The sequence below is a fragment of the Jaculus jaculus genome, chromosome 6 (assembly GCF_020740685.1).
Source record: "Jaculus jaculus isolate mJacJac1 chromosome 6, mJacJac1.mat.Y.cur, whole genome shotgun sequence".
Lineage (NCBI taxonomy): Eukaryota > Metazoa > Chordata > Mammalia > Rodentia > Dipodidae > Jaculus > Jaculus jaculus.
In genome coordinates, this window is record NC_059107.1 from 2666545 (window position 1) to 2693032 (window position 26488).

At 40.3% G+C, this 26488-nt stretch overlaps 1 protein-coding gene across 8 annotated transcripts in view; it reads right to left on the reverse strand.

Annotated features, from left to right (window-relative positions):
- Rapgef6 (Rap guanine nucleotide exchange factor 6) overlaps positions 1-26488 on the reverse strand; it is a 209664-nt gene that overhangs the window by 151970 nt on the left and 31206 nt on the right. For all 8 annotated transcript variants that reach the window (XM_004666588.2, XM_004666590.2, XM_004666586.2 and 5 more), the window contains exons 2-4: positions 19107-19177; positions 16850-16906; positions 8882-8965 (exon numbers count right to left, since the gene is read on the reverse strand). In XM_004666588.2, coding sequence (XP_004666645.1) covers positions 8882-8965; positions 16850-16906; positions 19107-19177 — 212 coding nt within the window. The remainder of the gene's footprint in view (positions 1-8881; positions 8966-16849; positions 16907-19106; positions 19178-26488) is intronic.

The following is a 26488-nucleotide window of genomic DNA, read 5'->3' on the forward strand; positions in this document are numbered from 1 at the left end:
GGTCCAGCCATTGTGGAAAACAGTGTGGAGGTTCCTAAAGCAGCTAGAGATTGATCTACCATATGACCCAGCTATAGCACTCCTAGGCATATATCCAAAGGACTCATCTCATTTCCTTAGAAGTACGTGCTCAACCATGTTTATTGCTGCTCAATTTATAATAGCTGGGAAATGGAACCAGCCTAGATGTCCCTCAACAGATGAGTGGATAATGAAGATGTGGCACATTTATACAATGGAGTTCTACTCAGCGGTAAAGAAAAATGAAGTTATGAAATTTGCAGAAAAATGGATGGACCTGGAAAGTATTATACTAAGTCAGGTAACCCAGGCCCAGAAAGCCAAGCGCCACATGTTCTCTCTCATATGGGGATCCTAGCTACAGATGACTGGGCTTCTGCGTGAGAATGAAAATACTTAGTAGCAGAGGCCAGTAAGTTGAAAAGGAGACATAAAGGGTGGAGAAAGGAAGGGAGGAGGATACTTAATAGGTTGATATTGTATATATGTAATTACAATGATTGTAATGGGGAGGTAATATGATGGAGAATGGAATTTCAAATGGGAAAGTGTAGGGGTGGGGAGGGAGGGAATTACCATGGGATATATTTTATAATCATGGAAAATGTTAATAATAAAAAAAAAAAGGCACAGAGAAAGAGAGAATGTGTGCACCATGGCTTCCAGCCACTGTAAACAAACTCCAGTTGCATGTGCCACCTTGTGCATCTGGCTTACATGGGTAGTGGGGAATTAAACCTGGGACCTTAGGCTTCACAGGGAAGTACTTTAACTGCTAAGCCTTCTCTCCAGCCCCCAAAACTTGTTTTAAAGCCAAAGTAAGCAAGAGAATGGTGTCAAGATATAAAAACAGGACTGGAGAGATGGATTAGTGGTTAAGGCATTTGCTTGCAAAGCCAAAGGATCCTGGTTCTACTCTCCAAGACCCACATAAGGCAGATGTACAAGAGGGCGTATGCAATCTGGAGTTTGTTTGAAGTGGCTGGAGGCCTTGGTGTGCCCATTCTCTCTCTCTCTTTTTCTCTCAAATAAATAAATAAAATATATTATTAAAAAAAAACAACCAAAGACTAAAACAAAAAAGCTGAAAGATAAAGAGATGCTTCATGGAAGAAATAGCAGTGCCAGCATGTAAGAAGATGCACATTATTAACCTACAATGAGACTCCATTCTAAACATGCACCACGATCACAACTAAATCACTAGGTATTTATCCAGAACAAATGGAAGTATGTTCCATGAAGACATTTAATCCACATAAAGACTTACAGCCCTTCTACTGCTTCAAATTTACTCATGGGAAAGATTTTTATATGTTCATATAAGGATTTGCGCGCGCGCGCGCACGCACATACACACACACGCACATACACACACACGCACACACAGTAGCTTTCCATAATAATCAAAACCAACTAACAATGCAAAACATTCATGTTAGCAGTTGAATGCTAACAATGCACATGGTCAGGTTGTCTAAGACTACTGGACTCAAAAGGGATGACATGTTGATATACATGCCATGGATAAAAGTAAAAAATCATTTTACTGAATGCAAGCAACCAGATAACGAACAGCAAATATATATTTCCCTTCATATAAAATCCTAGAAAAGTTAAGTTAATCCACGATTACCTGGCAAAAACAGGAGGAAAAGCTAAGGTTAACAGGGAAGGTTTGTTGAGTGTGGTGGCACATACCTTTAATCCCAGCACTTAGAAGGCTGAAGTAGGAAGATCACCATGAACTTGAGACCAGACTGGAACTACAACAGTTAGTTCCAGGTCATTCTGGACTACAGTGAAACCCTACCTTAGAAAAACAAATAAACAAAAACAATAGAGAGGGCTGGAGAGATTGCTTGGTGGTTAAGGTGTTGGTTTGCAAAGCCTAAAGACCCACGTTCAACTCTCCAGATCTCACATAAGCCAGACACACAAAAGTGAGGCAAGCACAAGGTGGCACATGCCCACTGGGTGGTGCAAGCGTCTGGAGTTTGATTGCAGTGGCTGAGGCCCTGGTGCCAATTCTCTCTAAAAAGAAATAAATATATAAATAAATAAACGATAGGGAAAGTTTACTAAAAAAAACATGAAAAACTTTTAAGTGGTAATTCACATGTTTTGCTAACAGTGGGGGCCTTGCAGGTGATTCTACAAGCCAAACTCGGCAAGCTGTAGACTACATATATACGTAGTTTGGCATGTGCCAATTATGCCTCAATAAAAGAATTAGAAAAATGAAAATAGAAACTGAATCAACAAGATTAAGCGTTTGACTAATAGTTGGTAGCCTAGATTTTACCGAAGATTTTATAAAACATAGCAGACACATCACTGAAGAAAATGGAGAGCAGTGACTAACAAGCCCAAGTGTTCCACATCTATAACGCAGAAACAACTCACTTTCTGCAGACAGGAACAGCCCAACTGCAACGCAAAGACCCTGGTAGAGGAAATAAGTAGAAACAGAAGTTCCAGCTCTCTCATACAGCTGGATGAGTGTCTAAAATGGTACAGATACTGTGGGACCATTTGGTCATGTGTCATAACTGTTTCTATTAACCATCACGAAACTACCAGGTATGGTGGCACACGACTTTAATCCTAGCACTAAGGAAGCAGAGGTAGGAAGATGGTTGTGAGTTTGAGGCCAGCTTGAGACTACATAGTGAATTTCAGGTTAGCCTGGGCTAGAGTGAGATCCTACCACAAAAATAAATATATACATAAGTAAATAAGTAAGAAAAAAAGGGAAGGGGGCAGAGGAAAGGAACTGCTGGGTCTCAGAAATGGGATACCTGAAAATATGCAGCTATGATTTCAAACTGAGAAAACCTAGAGAACAAATGCAAGAAAAAGTTCCTGGCATTCTATCTTAAACTTTAAGAATTGCCTTATTTCTGCCAATGAAGGAAGCGGAACCTTCTATCATAAAAAAGAAGCCACTCAAAGAAAAATATTCCTTCTAGAGGCATAGAAATGTCCTAAGTCACCGTTAACTCTTCTAGTCCATTCATTTCTTGTAAAGGTCATTTACTCTGCCTCCAAAATTGACTGTAGTTACACACTTTCCTCTAGCTTATTAAGAAAGATATATGTTTATGAGTATCATTGGGTACTTACTCTTTATACATCTTTTATTAAAAAATTATTTTATTTATTTGACAGGGAGAAAAAGAAAGAGAGGGAGGATTGGAGGGACAGAGAAAGAGAGAGAGAGAATGGGCACGCCAGGGCCTTCAGCCACTGCAAACAAACTCCAGAAGCATGCACCACCATGTGCATCTACTTTACGTGGGTCCTGGGGACCTGGGTCCTTTGACTTTGCAGGCAAGTGCCTTAACCACTAAGCCATCCCTTAAAATATTTATTTATGTGCAAGGAGACAGAGACAAGGGGACGGGAAGAGAATGAGAATGGGTACTCCAGGGCCTCTAGCCACTGCAAATGCATTCCAGACACATGTGCCACCTTGTGCATATGGCTTATATAGGAACTGGAGGACTGCACCTGGGTCCTTAGGCTTCTTAGTTTAAGTGCCTTAACCACTGAGCCATCTCTCTAGCCCACTTTGTCATTTAAAAAATTTTTTTTGAACTGGATAGCTTAGCAGTTGAGGCGCTTGTCTGTGAAACCTAAGGATCCAGGTTTGATTCTCTAGGTCGCACATAAGCCATATGCACAAGGTGGCACATGTGTCTGGAGTTCATTTCAAGTGGCTAGAGGCCCTGGCATAAGCCCCCCTCCCACTCACTCACTCTCCTCCTCCTCCCTTTATCTCAAATAAAAATAACTTTAAAAAATCTTTTAAAAATAGTCTTATTTACTTTTGAGTACAGAGAGCAAGGAAAAGAGGGATGAAGGGAAGTATATGGGCATGCCAGTGCCTCCTGTCCCTGCATATAAATTTCAGACACATGTGCTATTTGTACATTTAGTTTTATGTACTGGGGAACTAGATTTGGCTATCAGGTTTTGTAAGCAAGTACCTTTCAACAAGAAGTGAGCCATCTTTCCAGCTCCTTTATGTCTTTTAACCTCTTCTTTTTTGTTGTTGTTATTATTTTTTGAAGTAGGTCTCACTTTAGCCCAAGCTGACCTGGAATTCACTCTGTAGTCTCAGGGTGGTCTCGAACTCATATTCACAGTGATCCTCTGCCTCCCAAGTGCTAGGTTTAAAGTTGTACATCACCATGCCTAGCTTTTTTTAACCTTAGTTAATTTCTCATAGTTATGTATCAAAGTTCAAAGGAGGATCCAGACAGTTCTCTTTTTTTTTGGTTGGTTGTTTTTTCAAGGTAGGGTTTCACTCTAGTTTAGGCTGACCTGGAATTCACTATGTAGTCTCAGGGTGGCCTTGAACTCACTGTGATCCTCCTACCTCTGCCTCCCAAGTGCTGAGACTAAAGGCGTGCGCCATCACGCCCGGCCAGACCATTATCTTATCCTCACAATACATTATTAATTTTCTATGGTACTGAAAATGAAAACTAGAGCTTTGCACATGTGGGACAAGTACTTGATCACTGAGCTATATATCCCCAGCCCTCTTTTTACTTTTCAGATCCCTTTTTTTTTTTGTTTTGGTCTTTTTGTGATTTCTTTTTTTCCTTCCAGTGTTGAGGACTAAACTTAGAACACTGTACTTGCCTCATTCACTGAGCTAAGTGTCCAATCCCATCCTTTTACTTTACTTAAAAATTTTATTTTTATTTATTTATTTGAGATAGAGACAGAGAGAGAGAGAGAGACACACACACACACACAATAGGTTTATCAGGGCCGCTAGCCACTAGAAATGAACACCAGGCACTTCAGCACTATGTGCATGTGGCTCACATGGGACCAGGAGAACTGAACCAGGTTCTTCGCCTTTACCACTAAGCCATCTCTCCAGGCCCTCCTTTTACCTTTTTTTTTTTTCCCCCCCGAGGTAGAGTCTCACTCTAGCCCAGGGTGACCTGGAATTCACTATGGAGTCTCAGGGTGGCCTCAAACCCACAGCAATCCTCCTACCTCTACCCCGAGCACTGGATTAAAAGTGTGCGCCACCACACCTGCTCCTTTTACTTTTTTTTTTTTTTGTTCATTTTTATTTATATATTTGAAAGTGATAGAGAGAGTGGGAGAGAAAGAAAGAGGGAATGGGCGCGCCAGGGCTTCCAGCCACTGCAAACGAACTCCAGATGCATGCGCCCCCTTGTGCATCTGGCTAACATGGGACCTGGGGAGTCGAGCCTCGAACCGGAGTCCTTAGGCTTCACAGGCAAGTGCTTAACCGCTAAGCCATCTCTCCAGCCCCTCCTTTTACTTTTTATATTGAGGTAAGGTCTTACTAATTTTCCAGGTTGGTCTTGAACATACACTGTAGCTAAACTAGCCTCCATTTTTAACATATCCTGCCTCAATCTATTGAGTAGCTAAGGATCACAGGCCTGTGCCGCCAAGCTTAGCTAAAGAGGAAATTTCATATTCTTTTGTTTGGTTTTTCAAGGTAGGGTCTTGCTATAGACTACGCTGACCTGGAATCCACTATGTAGTCTCAGGCTGGCCTTGAACTCATAGCAACCCTACCTTGGCTTCCTGAGTGCTGGGATTAAAGTCATGTGCCATCACACCCAGCCTAAAATTTCACATATTCTTATAGAACAAAGTTTGTCTTTTTTCATTTTATTTTCCTGTGGTGGTAGGGACTGAACCCAAGGGACCATATAGGGCAGGCAAGCACTCTCCTACTGAGCTACAACCCCAGACCCTTTGTAATACATTATAATACTGGAGTACTTAAACAATGTGGCACTCTAGCAGTTAGACGACATCTAATAAGGCAAAGTAGCTCACAACAACACACAACCATATGTGGGTATCTGACTTATGGAAAAGGGGGCATTCATCTTTGTGTGGGGGTACATGTCTGCAATGCCAGCATTTAGCAGGTTGAGGACAACCTTAGCTACAGAGTACAGTTTCAGTCCAGCCTGGACAGTATGAGAACCTGTCTCAAAAGGAACCAAGAAGGGAGCTAAGCGTGGTGGCACATGCCTTTAATCCCAGCACTTGGGAGACAGAGGTAGGAGGATTGTGAGACGAGAAAAAACCACCCCCCCAAAAAAAATAAGAAGGGGGAGGGGAGGAGAAAAGGAGGAAAGTAGAAAGAAGGGGAGAGGGAGAACGAGAGGAAGGAAGGGGGAAGGAAAGGCAGAGGGATCTGGGAATAGGAGAGAGAGCAAATACAAGGGTAAGAGAGAGAGGAGAGGGTGGCATACAATGGCATACAGGGAATATGGAAAACGAGTAACCAGACCAGAGAACTGCGTCACTCACGTATTTCCTCTCAATTCCAAATGGATTCTCAGACCTACACTTTGCTCTAAAAGGACTGTGGATACATTCTACTTTCCTAGGCTGAAGGACTTAACTTTGCCAGCAGAGGGTATTAGAGGGATACTTGAGCAGGAAGGTCTTTGCAGTGGGAAGGGCAAAGTCTGGTGTCTTTGCCCAGCTTCTCCTTCCTCCTCCTCCCTCTTCTTCCTGCTTAACATTATTATTGTGTGTGTATGTGTAAACGGGGCTGGTATACTTCCCCTGCTTGCCATGAGTGAACAACCCAGAACCCAGAGCTCCCCACTATGGCTAGATAAGCTAGCTGCTCAGGGATTGTCCCAGACTTTGCCTCCCCAGGGCTGGAATTATGCACACCTAGCATTTGTACATGGTTGCTGTAGACCGAAGATTACGCTCATATGGAAAGTGCTCTGTGAATGAGCCATCTCTCTGGCCACCTCTCCCCAGCACTGTGAATTGTACTTAGAGGGGAGGATGAGCCCTGCTTTCAGGTTTGTTTCTCCCTTGGGAATGCTCCCTGAACTGTGGGGTCTTCTCCTTTATCCTTCATAACACTGATTCTTTCAACGAAACTGGTTTTATTTCCATGAATTAAAATACATTACTCCTGGTCTTACAGGAGGCTGTGTTCCTTTTCTCTTAGGTACAAAATAATCAACTCACTACTGCTGTATTCCAATAAATTCATCAGAAGTCAAAAACTATTTGATGGTTACTATATGCCATGCTCTAGTCCAAATACTTTATTTGTATCAATTCCCTAATCCTAACAACATGCTATAAAAATCTTTTAGGCAAAAAATATAAATATCCTGCCTGTATCTATCTATTAATATAAAAATAGAATTTTACAATCATGGTTGTTGTACAGTTTATAGGGCTACATTAATGCATACCATAACTTCATTTTTATAAAATCTCAGGCATTCCTATCAGATACCTGATAAATGTGTCTCTGTATTGATTATAAACTAATGGCCATTATTGTAGGCAATAATGGCTACAAAATGACTTCCCAACAAATTCTTGACCATTTATTAACCTCACAGGTGAGTGAAGAAATATTCAAAAGAAAATATTATTACTAAAATAAAGCTACATGAAATATCAACCCAGCTTATTCTGTCTCAGTGACTAACTCAATAAAATTTCATTAATGAGTTGCACAAATACAGTTCTAAGGAAAGAATTAAGAAGTAGTAACACATTTTGGGCTGGAGAGATGGCTTAGCGGTTAAGCGCTTCCTGTGAAGCCTAAGGATCCCAGTTTAAGGCTCAATTCCCCAGGACCCACATTAGCATGTGCACAAGGGGGCACATGCATCTGGAGTACGTTTGCAGTGGCTGGAAGCCCTGGCATGCCCATTCTCTCTCTCCCTCCTTCTGTCTGATGCTCTCAAATAAATAAATAAATAAAAATAAATAAAAAATAAAAAAGAAGTAGTAACACATTTTATTTGCAAGAACAATCAACATATCACATTTTATCCTAATCAAGAAGCACCCATTTCATTTAACAACTGTTTAATAGCTAAGAACAGTTGAAGATATTTAAGTAGACAGGCTCATTTATTTCACAGGACCAGCGTATGCAACAGGTTTATTACAATACCTATTTTACAAATCAGCAAACTTAGCTCAAAGAAGAAAATTAATCCCCCCCCCAAGAAGTTAGAGAGTAGAAATATGAACTCAGGTCATCTGGTTTTAGAGTGTGAACCTTATACAGACTTTGTTGACAGCGTTGAACAGTCAAGTTTGCTAAACTTCATGATAATATTTATATAGGCATTATTATTACGTTTGTTTTACAGACAAGTACAACTTCTCTAAAGTCACATAATTGAAAACTGATGAAATCAAGATTTTAATCTGATGTGTTCTACTACAAAAGCAAGTCACTTAACTATTATGACATATTGCTTGTCAACAAAATCCAAAAACCATCAGATAAGTAAAACTTAATCTTATACCATATTATGGTGTAAGATTGCACCTCAGAAATACAAAATATTAGTTGACTTTTGATGGTACTAAGTGAAAGAAGTTTAAAAATATAACACCTACTGAGAAAAATATACATCTTATACAAAAAAATAATAAACAGGAGGCTGGAAAGATGGCTCAACAGTTAAGGTGCTGGCTTACAAATCCCAGGTTTGGTACCCCAGTACCCACATAAAGCCAGATAGATGCACGAAGTGGCATGTGCATCTGCAGTTCATTTGCAGCAACTGGAGGCCCTGGCACGCCCATATTCATTCATTCTAATTTTCTCTCCTTGCAAATAAATATATAAAATATTTTTTAAGAGAAAAAAGTACAGAGGAGACAAAGCAACAGGAATATTAACTTTGCCTGCTTTATGAGCTAGAATATAATAAAGGCAGGTGTGGTGGCTAATGCATGTAATCCCAGCACTCAGGAGGCTAGGCTAGGTCACAGTTGTTCAAGGCCAGCCTGAACTACATAGCAGACCCAGCCGCAGGAGAAAAAACTTAGTGTAACTTACCTGCAAGGAGGCAAGACCATGGAGTCCTTCACAAGTACTGACCCGGAAAGCAGGATGTACCAGCATCTTGCAACAGTTTCTGAGCTGTTTAAGTAAACAGTAAGAGAGTAAATAAGCACACATTTGTATGTTTGTGTTCACTGTGAAACACACAGCATGGACAGATTCTGATAATCATTCAAAAGTAAGCAACAATATTGGGAAATTTGCACACCTTTCTAAGGTTTAAGAATTATTCATTTATCTATTTAAGATCATGTTCACATGGAGAAAAGCACCTTTTCTGTTAATTATTCATTTATTTGCTTGGGCACGTGTGTGTATGTGTATGCATGTGTGTATGGATGTAACACAGCATTCTTGCTGCTGTAAATGAACACCAAATACTTTCACCACTCTTTGCATCAATCTTACTTAGGTAGCTAGGGGATTGTACCTGGGCCAGCCAGCTTTGCAAGCAAGCACCCTTAACCAGTGAGCCATCTTCTCAGCCTCCCAAAGCAGGTAACTCTTTTTTTTTTTTCCCTTTGGTTTTTCGAGGTAGGGTTTCATTCTAGCCCAGGCTGACCTGGAATTCACTATGGAGTCTCAGGGTGGCCTCAAACTCATGGCAATCCTCCTACCTCTGCCTCTAGAGTGCTGTGATTAAAGGTGTGCGCCACCATGCCTGGCACCAAACCAGGTAATACTTAATGGGTGTACAGAAAGAAAAGAGGCTGTCCCCCAGGAAACAGTTACTAAGTAAACTAGAAAGCATTTTCTCATATACAAATGTGACTTCCCCAGTAGAACCAAGGAAGCCCAAAAATTATGATATTCAGAGAGCCTATCTGTGGAGAGCAGAGTATTACCTTTGTAAACAAAGTCTATTCCCAAGTATTTACATTTACATCTAGACATAATTTATAGATTTTATTGAGAACTTTAAGAATATGAACATAACAGCAATTTTATCATGTGTACCCATCCTTTTGTCCTTTTGCTTTTTTTAAAAAAAGTTTGCTTGTTTATTTATTTCAGTGAGAGAGAGGCAGAGAGAGAGAATGGGTACACCAGGGCCTCCAGCCACTGCAAATGAACTCCAGATGCATGAGCCACCTTGTGCATTTGGCTTATGTGGATCTTGGGGGATCAACCCTGGGCCCTTTGGCTTTGCAGGCAAGCGCCTTAACCTCTAAGACATCTCTCCAGCCTCCCTCTTATTTTGTCCAACCACTGAGGAACCTCCTCTTTCAAGATAGTTCTTCCAGTTTAGTTGTCTTATTTCTTTTGTCTTTACCTTCAATGTCAAAATGCTAATGGGATCAGAACCATAGTGGGGTACAGGTAACCACTGTAGGGACCAGTCAGTTCATGTTGGGAAAATAGCACCACCCAGTGGACATAAATTAAAATTTCATTTAATGTCACAGAATGAATCCTCAACAGCCTGATTTAAATAATTCTAATATGAAGCCACTTAAGGAACTTGTTATAGCTTATTGGTAAGAGTGCTTGCCTAGCAAGTATAAATCCTGGTTCGAGGCCCTAGTACCCATGCAAAACTAGATGTACAAAATGGCACATGCATTCTCTCTTTCTCTACTTGCAAATAAATAAATAAATACATTTTTTAAAAGAATAGGGCTGGAGAGATCAGTCGTTAAAGGCACTTGCCTGCACAGCCTAACAAACTAGATTCAAATTCCCAGTGCCCAGGACGAAGCCAGATACAAAGTGGCACATGCATCTGGAGTTCCTTTGCACTGGCTGGAGGCTCTAGCATGCCTCATTCTCTCTCAGTCTTCTCTCTCTGCTCACAAATAAAAAATAGATAAATTAAATAAAAAATAAATAAAATACAGCTGGGTGTGGTGGCACATGCCTTTAATCCCAGCACTGGAGAGGCAAAAGCAGGAGGCCATAATTTCAAAGCCAGCCTGAGACTACAGAGTCAATTCCAAGTCAACCTGGGCTAGATTGAGATCCTACCTCAAAAATAAATAAATAAATATAAAAATGATTAAGAGGGATACCACACATTGATCTGTAGCCTGCATACACATGTGCACTCCAAACATATACCAAAAAAAAAAAATTTTGAATAACAAAACATCAATTTTTAAAAAATTTTTACAATTTACTTTATCATGGATCTATACAGCTAATGAGGGGCAATTTAATGTCAGGGTGACTTCTAGAGGCCACATTATCTACTGCTAAGATGCAGGAACACCAACCACAGAAAGAAACACATTCATCATAAGCACCATTTTTTTAAAAGTGTTTTATTTATTTATTTAAGAGAAAGGGGGGAAAGGATGGGTGTGTCAGGGCCTCTAGCCACTGTCCACGAACTCCAGATGCACATACCATCTTGTGCATCTGACTTTATATGGGCATTAGGGTATTGAATCTGAGTCCTTTGTCTTGCTGGCAAATGCCTTAAGTGCTAATCCATCTCTCCAGCCCAGAAGTATCTTATTCCTGTTTTAGGTCAATCACCATAAAGACCTAGGTCTGTCTCCTATGTCAAGCTTGATCCTCAAGACTAGTATCACAAAATAGTTTCTCCTCATGTGCCCCTTAGTCTTCAGGTCAGACGTCTGAAAAATGTTCTTTATTCTCAATATGTTCTATTTTCTAGGACACTGCTTACTGTATAGCAACTTTAAAATCAGATTTTCTCTCATACATAGTTCCTCTCACGAGGCCTAGAGATAGGTTGGTGTCATGCACCTCCTATCAATTCTAAACCATTCTTTTCCTCTAGTTACTAACACTTCCCAGCTTTGAACCATAGATCATCAGCTCATCCTGTTCACTGTCCTCTGCTTTCATCTCTTTATAGGATGCTATAATCTTATGTAATCTAGATCTCATTGTAGACCAGGTGAGCCTCAAATACATGCTAATTCTCCTCCTATCTCAGCCAGAGTGCTGTGATTACAGGTGTGAGCCACCACACCTGGCCTTTACACTCTTATTCTCAACTTTATTTTTAAGGCACTCACTTTCATGGACAATCTCTAAAATACTTAGGCTACTAATGGACCTTCATTAATCTCAAATTCAGGCATTCCACTCTCCTGCCACCACATCACCTCTCTTTTCAGCTGACTTACCTAAAGTCCCAATATCTATCCCATAATGGTCCTACCATCTTTATTCTTTCCCTCCCTTCTGCTAGCCAGCATAAAGTCAATGTTAAATCACCATTATCACTGTTTTAACAGTGTTTGTTGCAAAGTCTGCCAAGATGGAGTTCTGTGATCCCAACCCGCCTAAGACAATGGGAGGCACAGCCAGAAGAATTAAAGTTCATGGACTCATTAGTCTGACATTCCTTTGCAGTCTGGTGGTCTGTTTCTAGTAGCAAGAGATCCTATCTCAAAAGACTATAGAGCAGATACCTTGTTGCAACAAAAATAACCTTCTAAAAGACTACAGTGAAGAATTAAAATAAATGAAAAATATACACATTTGACATCTAAAAGATGTTATTTATGAAGATGTCAGGACCCTCTCTGAAGTGGGTTAGACTTGATGCTATACTAACCCAAAAGAGCTCACAAGTTTTTTAAATATTATTTGAGCGCTAGAGGGATGGCTTAGCAGTTAAGGCGTTTGCCTGCAAAGCCAAAGGACTCAGGTTCGATTCCCCAAGACCCACGTTTGCCAGATGCACAAGGGGGCGCATGCGTCTGGAGTTCGTTTGCAGTGGGTGGAGGCCCTGGTGTGCCCATTCGCATTCTCTCTCCCCCCCCTTCTCTGTCAAATAAATAAATAAATAAAAATAAACTATTGAATTATTATTTATTTGAGAGAGATAGAGGCGGCGGGGGGGGGGGGGCAGAGAATAGGCATGCCAGGGCCTCTAGCCACTGCAAATGAACTCCAGATGCATGTGCCACCTTACGAATTTGGATTATGTGGGTACTGGAGAATTGAATCTGGGTTCTTAGGCTTCTCAGGTAAGTGCCTTAAGCTAAGCCATCTTTCCAGCCCAAGTTGATAGCATTTTGTTTGTACATGCATATGCAAATTGAGATGTGGATCTAGAATTTATACAAAAAGGCAAACCCAATAGCTGTTAGGTCAAAAGAAATAAAAAATAAACTGTACCAGTGTTAAAATACAAGCTTTCAATCAAAAATGTAAATCTAGAAGACTAAGCCTGACACTTTCCCAAGTTTTTTTTTTTGGGGGGGGGGAACAGTGGTGATATTAACAAATGCCATTTTTAATAATGTATAAAAATTACAAAAATTATATAAACTAGTACCATCAATATTGTCCAAATGACCAATGCACAATGTTACAAAATTACATGTGAAGAAATGACTCATTAAAAGTGCAAGACAGCTGGGCATGGTGGCATACACCTTTAATCTTAGCACTCAAGTGGCATAGCTAGGAGGAATTCAATAGGAGGCCATGAGTTCAAGACCCAAGGCCACCCTGAGATTACAGAGTGAATTCCAGGTCAGCCTGAGCTAGAGTGAGACCTTACCTCGAAAACAACAACAACAAAAAGTGCAAGACAAATAAAGTTTTCAATCCAACAAATTATATAAAATTCACTGATAAAAAGTATCAGATTCTGTACTGTAACCAATCTCTCCTCTAAGAAACTTCTGGTATGACACCAAAGAAGTCTACTAAATGCTCTTTTTTTTTTTTTTTTTGATTTTTCGAGGTAGGGTCTCACTCTGGTCAGGCTGACCTGGAATTAACTCTGTAGTCTCAGGGTGGCCTTGAACTCACGGCAATCCTCCTACCTCTGCCTCCCGAGTGCTGGGATTAAAGGCGTGCGCCACCACGCCCGGTCTAAATGCTCTTTTACCAATCTCTGTGTGAGGACAGATTTTACTTACACACACACACCCCTATCTTATTAAAATCTACCCACTGTTATCCAGATACCAGAATTGCAAGACTATAATTAACACTTTTTGTTTTAGAAAACACTTGTTTTAGTTGCCATGCTCACCTATAACCCTAGGCCAGCAGTACAGCAGAGACCCTGGAGTCACCTGGCTAACAGAAAGTAAAAACAAAAAGCAAGAGATAAGTAGGAGATTCTGACTCAAGTAAGAATGGGCTGATGGGCTGGAGAGATGGCTTAGCGGTTAAGCGCTTGCCTGTGAAGCCTAAGGACCCTGGTTCGAGGCTCGGTTCCCCAGGTCCCACGTTAGCCAGATGCACAAGGGGGCGCACGCGTCTGGAGTTCGTTTGCAGAGGCTGGAAACCCTGGCGCGCCCATTCTCTCTCTCTCCCTCTATCTGTCTTTCTCTCTGTGGCTGTCGCTCTCAAATAAATAAATAAATTTAAAAAAATATTTAAAAAAAAATATTAAAAAAAAAAAGAATGGGCTGAAGAGCAACTGCGGGAGGGGGCACGACACACTTGATGGTTTCCTGTGGCCACCACAGAGGAGTCCACCCGCCACAGAGGAGTCCACCCGCCACAGAGGAGTCCACCCGCCACAGTGAGCACCTGTGGGCTACAGGGATACAACTACATGCATATAACACACAAAACACAACAGACAACACATTACAAACACATACAAGCAAAAACCAAATGGAGGGCTGGAGAGATGGCTTAGGGGTTAAGGCATTTGCCTGCAAAGCCAAACGACCCTAGATCGATTCCCCAGGACCCACATTAGCCAGATGCCCAAGGGGGCGCATGCGTCTGGATTTCATTTGCAGTGACTGGAGGCCCTGGCATGCCCATTCTCTCTCTCTCTCTCTCTCTCTCTCTCTCTCTCTCTGTCTCTGTCAAATAAATAAATAAATCAATATAAAATATTTTAAAAAATGGAGAAAACAAATTGTTTCTCATAATGTATATATTTGTATGAATGCAGGATGAACTTATTGTTTATACATTGCAACATCACTGAAAATCAATTCCAAGGTGGATTAAACAACTTACTTTGGGAGGCCAAACAACCAAAGTTTTAAAGGAAAAACAGAATCTTAAAGGAAAATCACAATCTTAAGGAAGGAGATTTTTTTTTTAAGGACATAAAAGCTCTAATCACAGAGGAAAAATAGATATATATTTATTCTTTAAAAGATGTCAGAATGAGCCAGGCGTGGTAGTGCATGCCTTTAATCCTAGCACTCGGGAGGCAGAGGTAGGAGGATCGCCGTGAGTTCGAGGCCACCCTGAGACTACATAGTTAATTCCAGGTCAGCCTGGGCTAGAGTGAGACCCTACTTCAAAAAACCATAATAAATAAATAAATAAATAAATAATAAAAGATGTCAGAATGAAAAAAAAAGCAAGGGAAAAAAAGTCAGGCATGGTAATACAAGCCTTTATTTAATCCCAGCACCAGGGAGGCAGAGGCAGGAGGATCACTATGAGTTCAAGGTCACCCTGAGACTACAGAGTAAATCCCAGGTCAGCCTGGGCTACAGTGAGACCTTACTTCAAAAAACAAAGCAAGTCGGGTGTGTTGGTACACGCCTTTAATCCCAATACTCAGGAGGCAGAGGTAGGAGGATTGCTGTGAGTTCGAGGCCACACTGAGACTCCATAGTGAATTCCAGGTCAACCTGGGCTAGAGTGAGACCCTACCTCAAAAAATCAAAAAAAAAAAAAAAAACCCCAACAAACAAACAAACCAAACAAAAAAGATGTCAGCATAGTTTAAAAAAAATCATAAGCTGGGCATGGTGGCGCATGCCTTTAATCCCAGCACTTGGGAGGCAGAGGCAGGACGATCACTGTGAGTTTGAGGCCACCCTGAGACTACATAATGAATCCAGGTCAGCCTGGGCCAGACTGAGAAAAAAAAATCATATAGTGGGAAAAGTATTTGTAGTAATAAACATAAACCAACATATTTGGTTCAAAATTCATAGAGAATATTTTACAATTCAACTGAAATAAGAAAAGACAATACACCTGAATAATGGTCAAAACCAGAATTTCATATGAGCCTATCCAAATACCCTGGAAAAACATGGAATCTGTTGACCACCCTTAGGAAGCAGTAATATATACAGTAAAACTACAATGAGATAATGACACAATCATCAGAGTGGCTAAAACCTAAAATAAGCAAACAAATAAGTTTCATTATCAAAGATGTAGAGCAAGTGAACTTACTATACACAGCTCATAATTACTGATATAGTTACATGTAATTTAGAAAATTGTCAGAATCTCCCAAAACTGAACATGCAGAATTGTCGTCATTCTATTCTTAAGAAGATGCCTAAGAGAAATCAATAAGTAAGGGTGCAAACAGACACGAGGAAAATGTGCATGGAAAGTGTATTTTACATAATAGCAAAAAGCTGGAAACAACCATCAGCAGAACTAGTTATTTCTATACAAATGTGTATTTTACAATACTGAAAAGGAACACAAACAATTAAAGATTCTCTGGGCTGGAGAGATGGCTTAGTGGTTAAGGCACTTGCTTGTGAAGCCTAAGGACCAAGGTTCTATTCTCCAGTACCCATGTAAGCCAGATGTACAAGGTGGCACGTGCATCTGCAGTTTGCAGTAGCTGGAGGCCCTGGCACACCCTTTGTTTCTCTGCATTTTCCTCCTTCTGTCTCAAATGAATAAATAAATAAATAACTTTAAAAAGATTAAAGGTTAAAATCTTGGACTATCATTTGTTAAATTAAAAGCCTGACCAAATTATTGTACCAGTAAGCTCAAGCAAAAGTAAAATTAATCTATGGTGATAAATCCACTGTGATTACCATTCCAAATAGTTTATTCGAGACTTCTAGAAAACTGGTTTCATTAATGAGCAGCAATAGTTGTACAAGTGTACATATTCATAAACTGTGATGTGTTGGACACTGTGTGTTTTCTATGTGTTATATAATCTTAGTTCAGGACTATATTTCAGCTTGCTTCACAGAAATTATACCAGAATCAAATGAATTTCAATGCTAGAAGTCAAGATTTAAACATAAGTCAGTAAGTAAAGCTAATTATGGAAATACTTACCAAAAAAGAATCTGATTGCCACTGTATCTCTCATAGCGTGCTCTTGCAGACATTAACCTATTAAAAAAGGAAAAATTTAAAATTTTTATCTTATATTTTGTTTCAAAATATGCCGGATTTTATCAGCAGACAATGATCAGACATATAAGTAAACTGTCACTAAACTACAAGAATTTGGAAACTTATAAAACCAATAAATAGTCTAATTTCTCTTTAGATCTTTTGCCTTCTTAATAGTAACAAATAAACTAGGTATGGTGGTGCATGACTATAATCTCAGCATTGGAAGACACAGGCAAGATCAGTACAAGTACAAAGCCAGCCTGGACCACACACTGAGTTCCTCCAGGGAACATAGTGAGACTGTCTCAAAAAGACAAAGTAATGCAAAACAACTCAAAAAATTTCACAAAACAAAAACAAGAAAAAAAAAAAAGCAATGGATAATATTAGGTGATATTGACTATAACACATATATATGTATATTATACAATGTGCCAATTCACATTCATGTTCTCTTTTATGATGAGAAAGTGTATTTGGTTGGTTCCCTCCCACATCCTCACTGTGAAGAAGTTACTGGCAAAGGCACACACATCCAAAACAATGTATCTATTCAATATAAAAGTTTGCTGCATTAAAAATATTTCTGAGGGCTAGAGAGAGAGCTTAGCAGTTATGGCACTTGCCTGAAAAGCCAAAGGACCTTGGTTTCCCAGGACCTACATAAGCCAGATGCACAAGGTAGTGCATGAGTCTGGAATTCGTTTGCAGTGGCTGTGGGCCCTAGTGTGTCCATTCTCCCTCTGTCTCTCTCACTCTCTTTGTATTTATTTATTTGAGAGAGAAAGAATGGGCACACTAGGGCATTCAGCCAAGGCAAACAAACTCCAGATGCATGCACCATGTGCATCTGGCTTAAGTGGGTCCTGAGGAATTGAACCTGGGTCCTTTGGCTTTGCAGGCAAATGCCTTAACCACTAAGCCATCTCTCCAGCCCCCCAAAAAATATATTTATGAAAATAATCTTTAAAAATGTTAATGTTACTAACTGCTCTAATTTTCAGTTTTCTTTCTTCTTGGTTTACTTAATATATGCACTAACATCTGAATTACATTATACAAAAAAAAATATAATAAATTCCAAACATTTAATTGTAGCAATACGGTTCATGAGAAATTTGAACATCCAGGACAGTTAAGTGAGTCATACAAAGAAAACATATTGGATTAAAATGTAACATAAAGTTACAATTATTGCTGTACAGCACTGTCAAGTGTCTATAACAACATAATCATCATGATCTCAGATATGCAAATCTGCCCAATCTAAAGAAGAAACAAGAGACTCAGAACATTTATGGGTCTTTCCACAGAACTGAAGCCAAAGGAAGGTCTTGCTCCTTCCATATCAATTCAACACACCATGCCCATCTAAAGCATTTGGCACAATAAATAACAACAACAACAAAATACAAAAACAGTAGAGCTTTAATTTCACTATCCTGTACATACTGAGTATTGGCCTTGGCTTCCCGTAACACCGTAACAAAGATCGCAAGTTTATGGAGAATAAAACTGCAGCATAGCTGGGCACAGCAGTGCATGCCTTTAATACCAGCATTGGGGAGGTAGGAGGATTGCCATGAGTGTGAGACCAGCCTGTGAGTCCAGAGTCAGTGCCAGGTCTAGCCTGGGCTAGGGTGAGACTATATTTTAAAAAAAAAGCAGAACAACAACAACAACAAAAAAGCTGTAGCTTAAATTATGATCTTAAGATCTTAAGATTTCCATGGCTAAGAAAAACTAGAATAAGAAATGTAAATGTAAATTTCTATGCCTATCTTAAAAAAAGTCCCCAAGTGACCTGGCCCTTGAGACTACCTGTACTCTCTCTCTCTCCTCACTATGCTCCAGATGCCAAAGTTTCCTTTTTTAGTTTGGCTTCTCCCTGTCATTGAGTCTCTACTCAACAACTAACCCTATGAGAGGTCTTCAATGACCAACAAGCAACCACCTGGTTAATTTCACATGTCTAATTATATTCATAACACTTATTTATACATACTACATACAGTTTTTATTGTCAGTGTTTTTCTCAGTTCCCAAGTAAGTCCTACCAGAATATAAACTCCAGGACCCAGGAGATCTTATCTGTACTTTCACTTCAAGTTCCTAAACAGGATGAGGACTATTGAAGATGCTGGCCAAGGATGTATGAATAAATGAGTACACAGCAACACAGCGCCACACTTACCTAAGCTGATGCTCCCTGAGATTTGACAGTATTTCCATTCCATGAAGATAAGAATAAATAGTATTTAAGTCCTGTGGAAGAGAAAAGTTTTTAGATTACTTTTCAAATATATATCTTAAATATTATACCCACCATTCTGACTTTTAAGAACATACCCTTTATGACAGAGCTACAGAAATGTCAGAATTACTCATGATTTTGAAAGGTAAGGAAGCCTCCATGCCCTTACCTAGGAACTCCTCTCCCACATGGGTAATGGCATCTACTTAAACAATACCAGAAACCAAGCATTGCTCATTTCACATGTAAGCAAATGGATGCATTAATCATTTCTGAAAATATACGGAGGCATTAATTATTTCTTACAAGAAACAACCTTTTCTTCCTCATGTCCATTTGTCATTAAGTCTTAACTTTGCTTTTAATTTTCCTTCGGACTACAGCAGATTCAAGATGTTTAACCATCCTGTCTGACACTTTGTATGCCAAAATGAGAAGGAGAAGTCTACAATCCCGCCAGAAAGGTTTGCTTTGCCACTGATGTTTAAGATTAGATATATAGTAATAATAAAAAGCAAAGCTTTGGGCTGGAGAGATGGTTTAGCAGTTAAGTGCTTGCCTTTGAAGCCTAAGGACCCCAGTTCGAGGCTCAATTCCCCAGGACCCACGTAAGCCAGATGCACAAGGTGGCGCATGCATCTGGAGTTCATTTGCAGTGGCTGGAGGCCCTAGTGTGCCCATTCTCCTCTCTCTCTCTGCCTGTCACTGTCAAATAAATAAGTAAAATAATAATCATAATAATAAAACAAAAAAAGGTTTTTTTAAAAAAAGCAAAGCTTAAATTCTCTATACAAGATACAGTTCCTTATTGCCTCATATGAAATGATGCCTATATATTAGGGCAGACCATTCCTAAACACTGACCTAAATCTATAATAAAACACCACCAAAAAGACATTTAGGTGTATAAAAGGGATAAGTAGGTTAAAAGTACAAACAATAGCAAATAGGAGAGGTCTACAACATTTTAGAAGGCAGCAGATAAAGCAAACTGTATTTCTAAAAGTGACCACAAAGATATTTCTTATCCCATGCACTCTTCTGCTGTAGGACCTTGCTATTCTTTAGTCAAAACTTGGAATCTAGGGCTGGAGAGATGGCTTAACAGTTAAGGTGCTTACCTATGAATTGTAAGGACCTAGGTTCAATTCCCTAGTACCCACATAAGCCACATGCACAAGATGGTGCATGCGTCTGGAGTTCATTTGCAGTGGCTGGAGGCCTTGGCACCCCCATTCTGTCTGTCTCTATCTGCTTCTCTCTCTCAAATAATAAGAAAACTAAAAACTGGAATCTATGTGTTCTTCCATGAATCTAGATTAGTATTGTAATTTGTTCTGACCAATAGAATACAGCAGCAGCGAGGCTGCACAACTTCTGAGATTCAAGTACACTGTGATGAGCAGTGTTGTAAAAGAAGCCGAGTCTCGAGGAAAGGAAGGTAACGTGGAACAGCACAAAGACACTGGAAATGGATGCTCTCTTAGATAAACCTACCTGCCAACTGAACAGAACTAAGAGCATGTACCCCTTCAAAACTAGGGGATAAAAGAACCAACCACTCAGCCAAGACCTGCTAAAAGGAGGTAATAAGTATAGTTTTGGTAACAGTCTGGTTTGTAGTGGACCCAATGAAGCTGCACACCCACCTAAGAACCTGCAGATCCACCTAATAATGGCTATTCTCTGCTCCCTGAGTTTAGAATTTATGAACTTGGTAGTTAGATTAACGTCCACAATACCTTGTACCACGAGCTCCTCAGGAAGAGCAGTGATAGTGAAGAAGCCAAAAGCAAACATCTGAAACTTTCCAAGCCACCAAAACAAAGCAGCAAAGCCAAGGTTTCTTCAGAAGGGCAAAGAATAGCAAAGGCTAGTGCCACAAGCACACACATGACCACAGGGTAACAGATCTTTACATATTCTACTTGTGTGGGCCCTCAAGAGCTGTTGGACCCTGAAAAAAAAAAAAAACTATGTAGACTACAATAGATCTAATCAAACTCTAACCCCCATCAGACCTACAGTCTCGGACATCATATTGTTGCTGAAGCTAAGTATGCCTCAAGTGGAACTGATCTCTTTAATGCATTCTTTTTCATTCCAATTAGAAGATAGGATCAAAAACAGTTTACTCTTGTGAGGGAGGGGCAGTATTAACTTATGAATTTGCCTTGGGCTGATTTTAATTCTTCTATTCTGTCATAACACAGTGTGAACACATCTAGATCTCTGGATTACACAGATGATGTCATACTGACTGGACAGAACAAATCAAATAATGGGCCACAGGTGGTTCATACCCGGGATACCTGGTAACAGGTGGGAGATAAACACCATGAAGACTGAAGACCTGACACTTCAGCGAAGTTTTCAGAGATGCTGTGAGCATATCATGACAAGCTCTCCAAATGAAACTGGAATTTTAGGTTTACGCCAAGATGGACTACGAGGGACTAAACTCACCCTTTCCTAACAGTACTAAAAAATAAAATAAAATAAAATAAAATAAAAATACAAGGGTATGAAAGATTTTTCAATAGAAAGGAGGTTATTAGGAACCAAATTGGGTGGGTGGGGGCGGTAAAGAGATGGCTCAGCAGTTAGAAGTGCTTGCATTCAAAGCCTCCAGTCTAGATTCAAATCTCCAGCTACTCATGTAAAGCCATATGGGCATTAGTTTGCAGCAACAGACCCTACTGTTTATACACACACACACACACACACCAATCAATAAAAGTAAAAATAAAGAACAAAAGGACAGTGACACTTGTGAAGGGACTAAGCAAATTAGGTGACACATATGATCACCCTACTTTACTACCTGGTGCTATGCTAAGTAAAGGATAAAGAGCTGGCAGTCAGGGTGTAGAAATTAGCTAGAAGCTGCAAAGCAGGAAGGAGATGGAGAGGAAGCTACACAGCAGACAGGTCCAGAAACAACGGAAGGTCCATCTTATGTCCTGAAAATAGAATGAACATCACATACATATATATCTAATGTTAGGTTAAAACACAAAGGAGGTCAGGATGTGGTACTGCACCCTTGCAAGCCCAGCACTCAGGAGGTGGAGGCAGGAGGAGTTTGAGTTCAAAGCTAGCCTTATATCTATAGCGATGATTTCAAGTCCAGCCAGCTTGACCTATATAGTGAGACACTGTCTCAAAAGACCGTCAGGGCTGGAGAGATGGCTTAGCAGTTAACATCTTTGCCTGAGAAGCCTAAGGACCCAGGTTCAATTCCCAAGTTCCCATGTAGACCCAGATGCACAAGGTGGCATATGCATCTGGAGTTCTTTGTTTAAAAAAAGCACATCAGCAACAAAGACAAAAAAGGATTCACTGACCACTCAAGATGAAAGAATTAGCATAAAACATTTCAAAGCTTATTAAAGATATCTCATATATTTAGGAAGATACAGAAAAGCTAGGCATGGAAGAACAGGAGTAGAATCTACTATTAAGACTTTCAGAAAGTACCCTTGAGATAAGAAAAACTAACAGTACACAGGCATACAGTGGGGCGGGGGGGAGGAAGACTAAGACACAGGATCACAAATTAGGGAGAAAAAGAAGACCAAAATATGACTGCTGGGAAGACTCAAAATGCTTAGAAATTCTAGTTGAATACACAGCACTTGATGAGGTCCCTCCCCCTCCAGTGCACACCCTCTAAAGGCTCAGGGACCATAGCGGAAGAGGTGGTGGAAAGAATTCAAGAGCTTAAAGGATGGGGAGGACTGCTTTGAAACACTGTCTCTCAGACAGAATGTGGTGGTTGTATTCATGGTCTCACAGTGGCTATCACGACCTGCACAAGACATGTATAATGTTGTCATGGATGATGGAGGAAGCTACTACTCCAAAAACAGACAACATAGAAAAGGGAATCATAGGGAGGAGGGGTTCAGTGGAGGGGAGGGGGGACAAAGGAGGGTGGTTCAAGTTCTGTAAATTTTTAATAAAGTTCTTTAATTTTAATCAAAAATGAAAAAGGTAGTAAGACTAAAAGTTTGTGATTCATTCTCCAAAATTAAAAAAAAATATTTTCACTCATTTATTTACAACCAGAGAGAGACAGACAGAATGGGCAACCATGGCCTCCAGCCACTAATCAGATGCACATGTTACTTTGTGCATCAGCTTTACATGGACTGTGAGGAACTGAACTCAGGGTGCTTGCTGCTAAGCCATCTCTCTCTAGCCCATCAGCCCCACACCACTGGTCCTTCTTTTTTTTTTTGCGATAGGATTTCACTGCAGTTCAGGCTGACTTGGAATTCACTAGGTAGACTCAGGGTGACGATTGAACTCATGGCAATCCTCCTACCTCTGCCTCCCAAGTGCTGGGATTAAGGCCTGTGCCACCATGCCCAGATTCCATTCCCCAAATTTTAATTAACTCAAAATTATAGCCAGTTTGTTGGCCAAACTTAGCATAAAAAGACATAGAGGTTTAGTAGCAGAGGCCAGTAAGTTAAAAAGGAGATATAAAGAGAGGAGAAAGGAAGGGAGGAGGGTACTTAATAGGTTGGTATTGTATACATGTAAGTACAATGATTGAGATGGGAAGGTAATATGATGGAAAATGGAATTTCAAAGGGGAAAGTGTGGGGGGGTATTACCATGGGATATTTTTTATAGTCATGGAAAATGTTAATAAAAATTATGAAAAGAAAAAAAAAGACATAGAGGGATGGAGAGATGGCTTAGTGGTTAAAGCACTTGCATGCAAAACCTAAGGATCTATGGTCTTCTCTCCAGATCCCACATAAGCCAGATGCACAAGGTGATGCAAGTGTACAAGGTGGTGCATGCATCTGTAGTTTGATTGCAGTGGCTGGAGGCCCTGGTGTGCCAATTCTCTTTCTAGCTCTCACATTTAAAAAAAAAAAAAAGAGCTGGGTGGTGGTGGTGCACACCTTTAATCCCAACACTTGGGAGGTAGAGGTAGGGGGATCACCATGAGTTCAAGGCCACTCTGAGACTAAATAGTGAATTCCAGGTCAGCCTGGGCTAGAGTGAGACGCTACCTCGAAAAAGCAAACAAACAAACAAACAAAAAGGACATCTTGAAACCTAAGTTCTAGTCTTCCTAAATGAATTAGATTGTAAATAAAATATTAGTATTTAATGATAGTTCATTTCTTAAGAATATGCTAAAAAATAAAAGAACAAAATCTATATATGAATATAAACAGCACCAGTGAGCTATGGGCGTCAAAGTCTAACATTAACTGTAGCGTGTGTGCATGTGTGTGATGTGAAAGGGTAGAAAAACAATATGTAGTGGAAAATCTTTCATATTTGATAAAATCTATAAACTCACTTACTCTTGAATCTCCATAAGCATCAGGCAGATGAAATAAAAAAGAAGCTGGGGATGCAGCTCACTGGCAGGGCACTCACTAGTCTCCCATGCATGAAGCCCTGGGTTCAATCCCTAGTTCTAAGAAAAAAGGAGAAAGAGAAAAAATCCCAAAGCACACCATTAAAAAGTGGTAGAAATAGCCAGGCATGATGGCACATGCCTTTAATCCCAACACTCAAGAGGCAGAGGCAGGTAGATCACCGTGAGTTCGAGGCCATCCCGAGACTACATAGTGAACTCCAGGTCAGCCTGGGCCAGAGTGAGACCCTACCTCAAAAAAAAAAAAAATCACTAATGAGAAACTGGAGTTAAAATTACAGCAAACTTGTCTGAAACAGCCTAGAAGACACTGAAAATCACATCTTTCATCTTTAACGCCTGGGGGAAGGAGGCAGACGGGACTGTAGCTCTCAACTTCTTTTCCAAGTCACAGAAGTGTTCAGGGGTTATAGAGATCGCTCAGTTGCTGAAGTGCTTGCTGTGCCAGCATGAGGACCTAAGTTTGGATACTCAACCCCCAAGTAAAAAGCAAGGTATGGGCTGGAGAGAGGGCTTAGCAGTTAAGGTGTCTGCCTGCAAAGCCAAAGGATCCTGATTCTAGGATCCACGTAAGCCAGATGCACAAGGGGGTGCATGCATCTGGAGTTTGTTTGCAGTGGCTGGATGCCCTGGCACGCCCATTCTCTCCCTCTCTCTCCTCTCAAATAAATTAATTATAAATTTAAAAAGCTGGATGTGGTGGCACATGCCTTTAATCCCAGCACTTGGGAGGCAGTGTAGGAGGATCACAGTGAGTCTGAGGCCACCCTGAGGCTACATAGTGAATTCCAGGTCAGCCTGGGCAAGAGACCCTACCTTGAAAAACAAAAACAAAATACGCAAGATACGGTGGCCTGTGACTGTAATCTCAGCATGCTGAAGAGGCAGACACAGGAGGATCCCAGGGGCCTGATGGCTAGCTACTCTAAATGAATTGGTGGTGACCTACCAGGTTCAGTGGACAGCTTGTCTCAAAAAATTAGGTGAGGGCTGTAGACATGGCTTAATGGTTAAGGTGTTTGCCTGCGAAGCCTAAGAATCCAGATTTAATCCCCCAGGACCCATGTAAGCCACGTGCACAAGGTGATTCATATATCTGGAGTTCATCTGCAGTAGCTGGAGGCCCTAGTGTACTCATTCTCTCTATCTGTGCCCCTCTCTCAAATAAATAAATAAATAATAAAATTAGGTGAAAAGTGACTTAAGAATGTAGCCATGTTAGCCTCTGGCTTCTACATACATATGACTACATGTGCATGAATAACCCCCCCACACACATGCCCTCATACATATGCAGTCATATACACATGTTCACATGTCACACATGCAGTTGCCACAAATTAAAACAAACTTAAAAAAAATAAAGGTAAAATCTTTTTCAGGTAAGTGAAAGCTAAACCAGAAGATTTGCTCTACTCCTTCATGAAGAAAGAAACAAACACCAGGTAGAAATCTAGATCTACAAAGGAGTGGGGAAAACATGGAGAGAAACAACAGGTAGAAATCTAGATCTATACAAAGGAGTGGAGAGGACATGGAAAGAAACACCAGGTATATGTTTACCACATCTCTTGAGTGCAGCAAGATGCCACATCCAGTGATTGAGCCGTACCATGTAGGTTTGTGTAAGCATCCCCTGTGATGTTCACACAACCACAAATTGCCTAATTATGCTGTTCTCAGAACATACACCTATTGTTAACCGAAGCATTCATTACTCTTTCCTAGTGCTCATCAGCCACTTCCCCTCAGACATTTGTGAGTGAAAGTGGGTCCACTGAAATAGTGGGACCACTATCGTTGTAAAATAAAACAACTATCATTCTATACCCTTTAAACAATCCCAAACTACAGAAACCATTGTAGACATAATCTATGGGCTTTGAATTTTATACTATTAAATGAACTATTC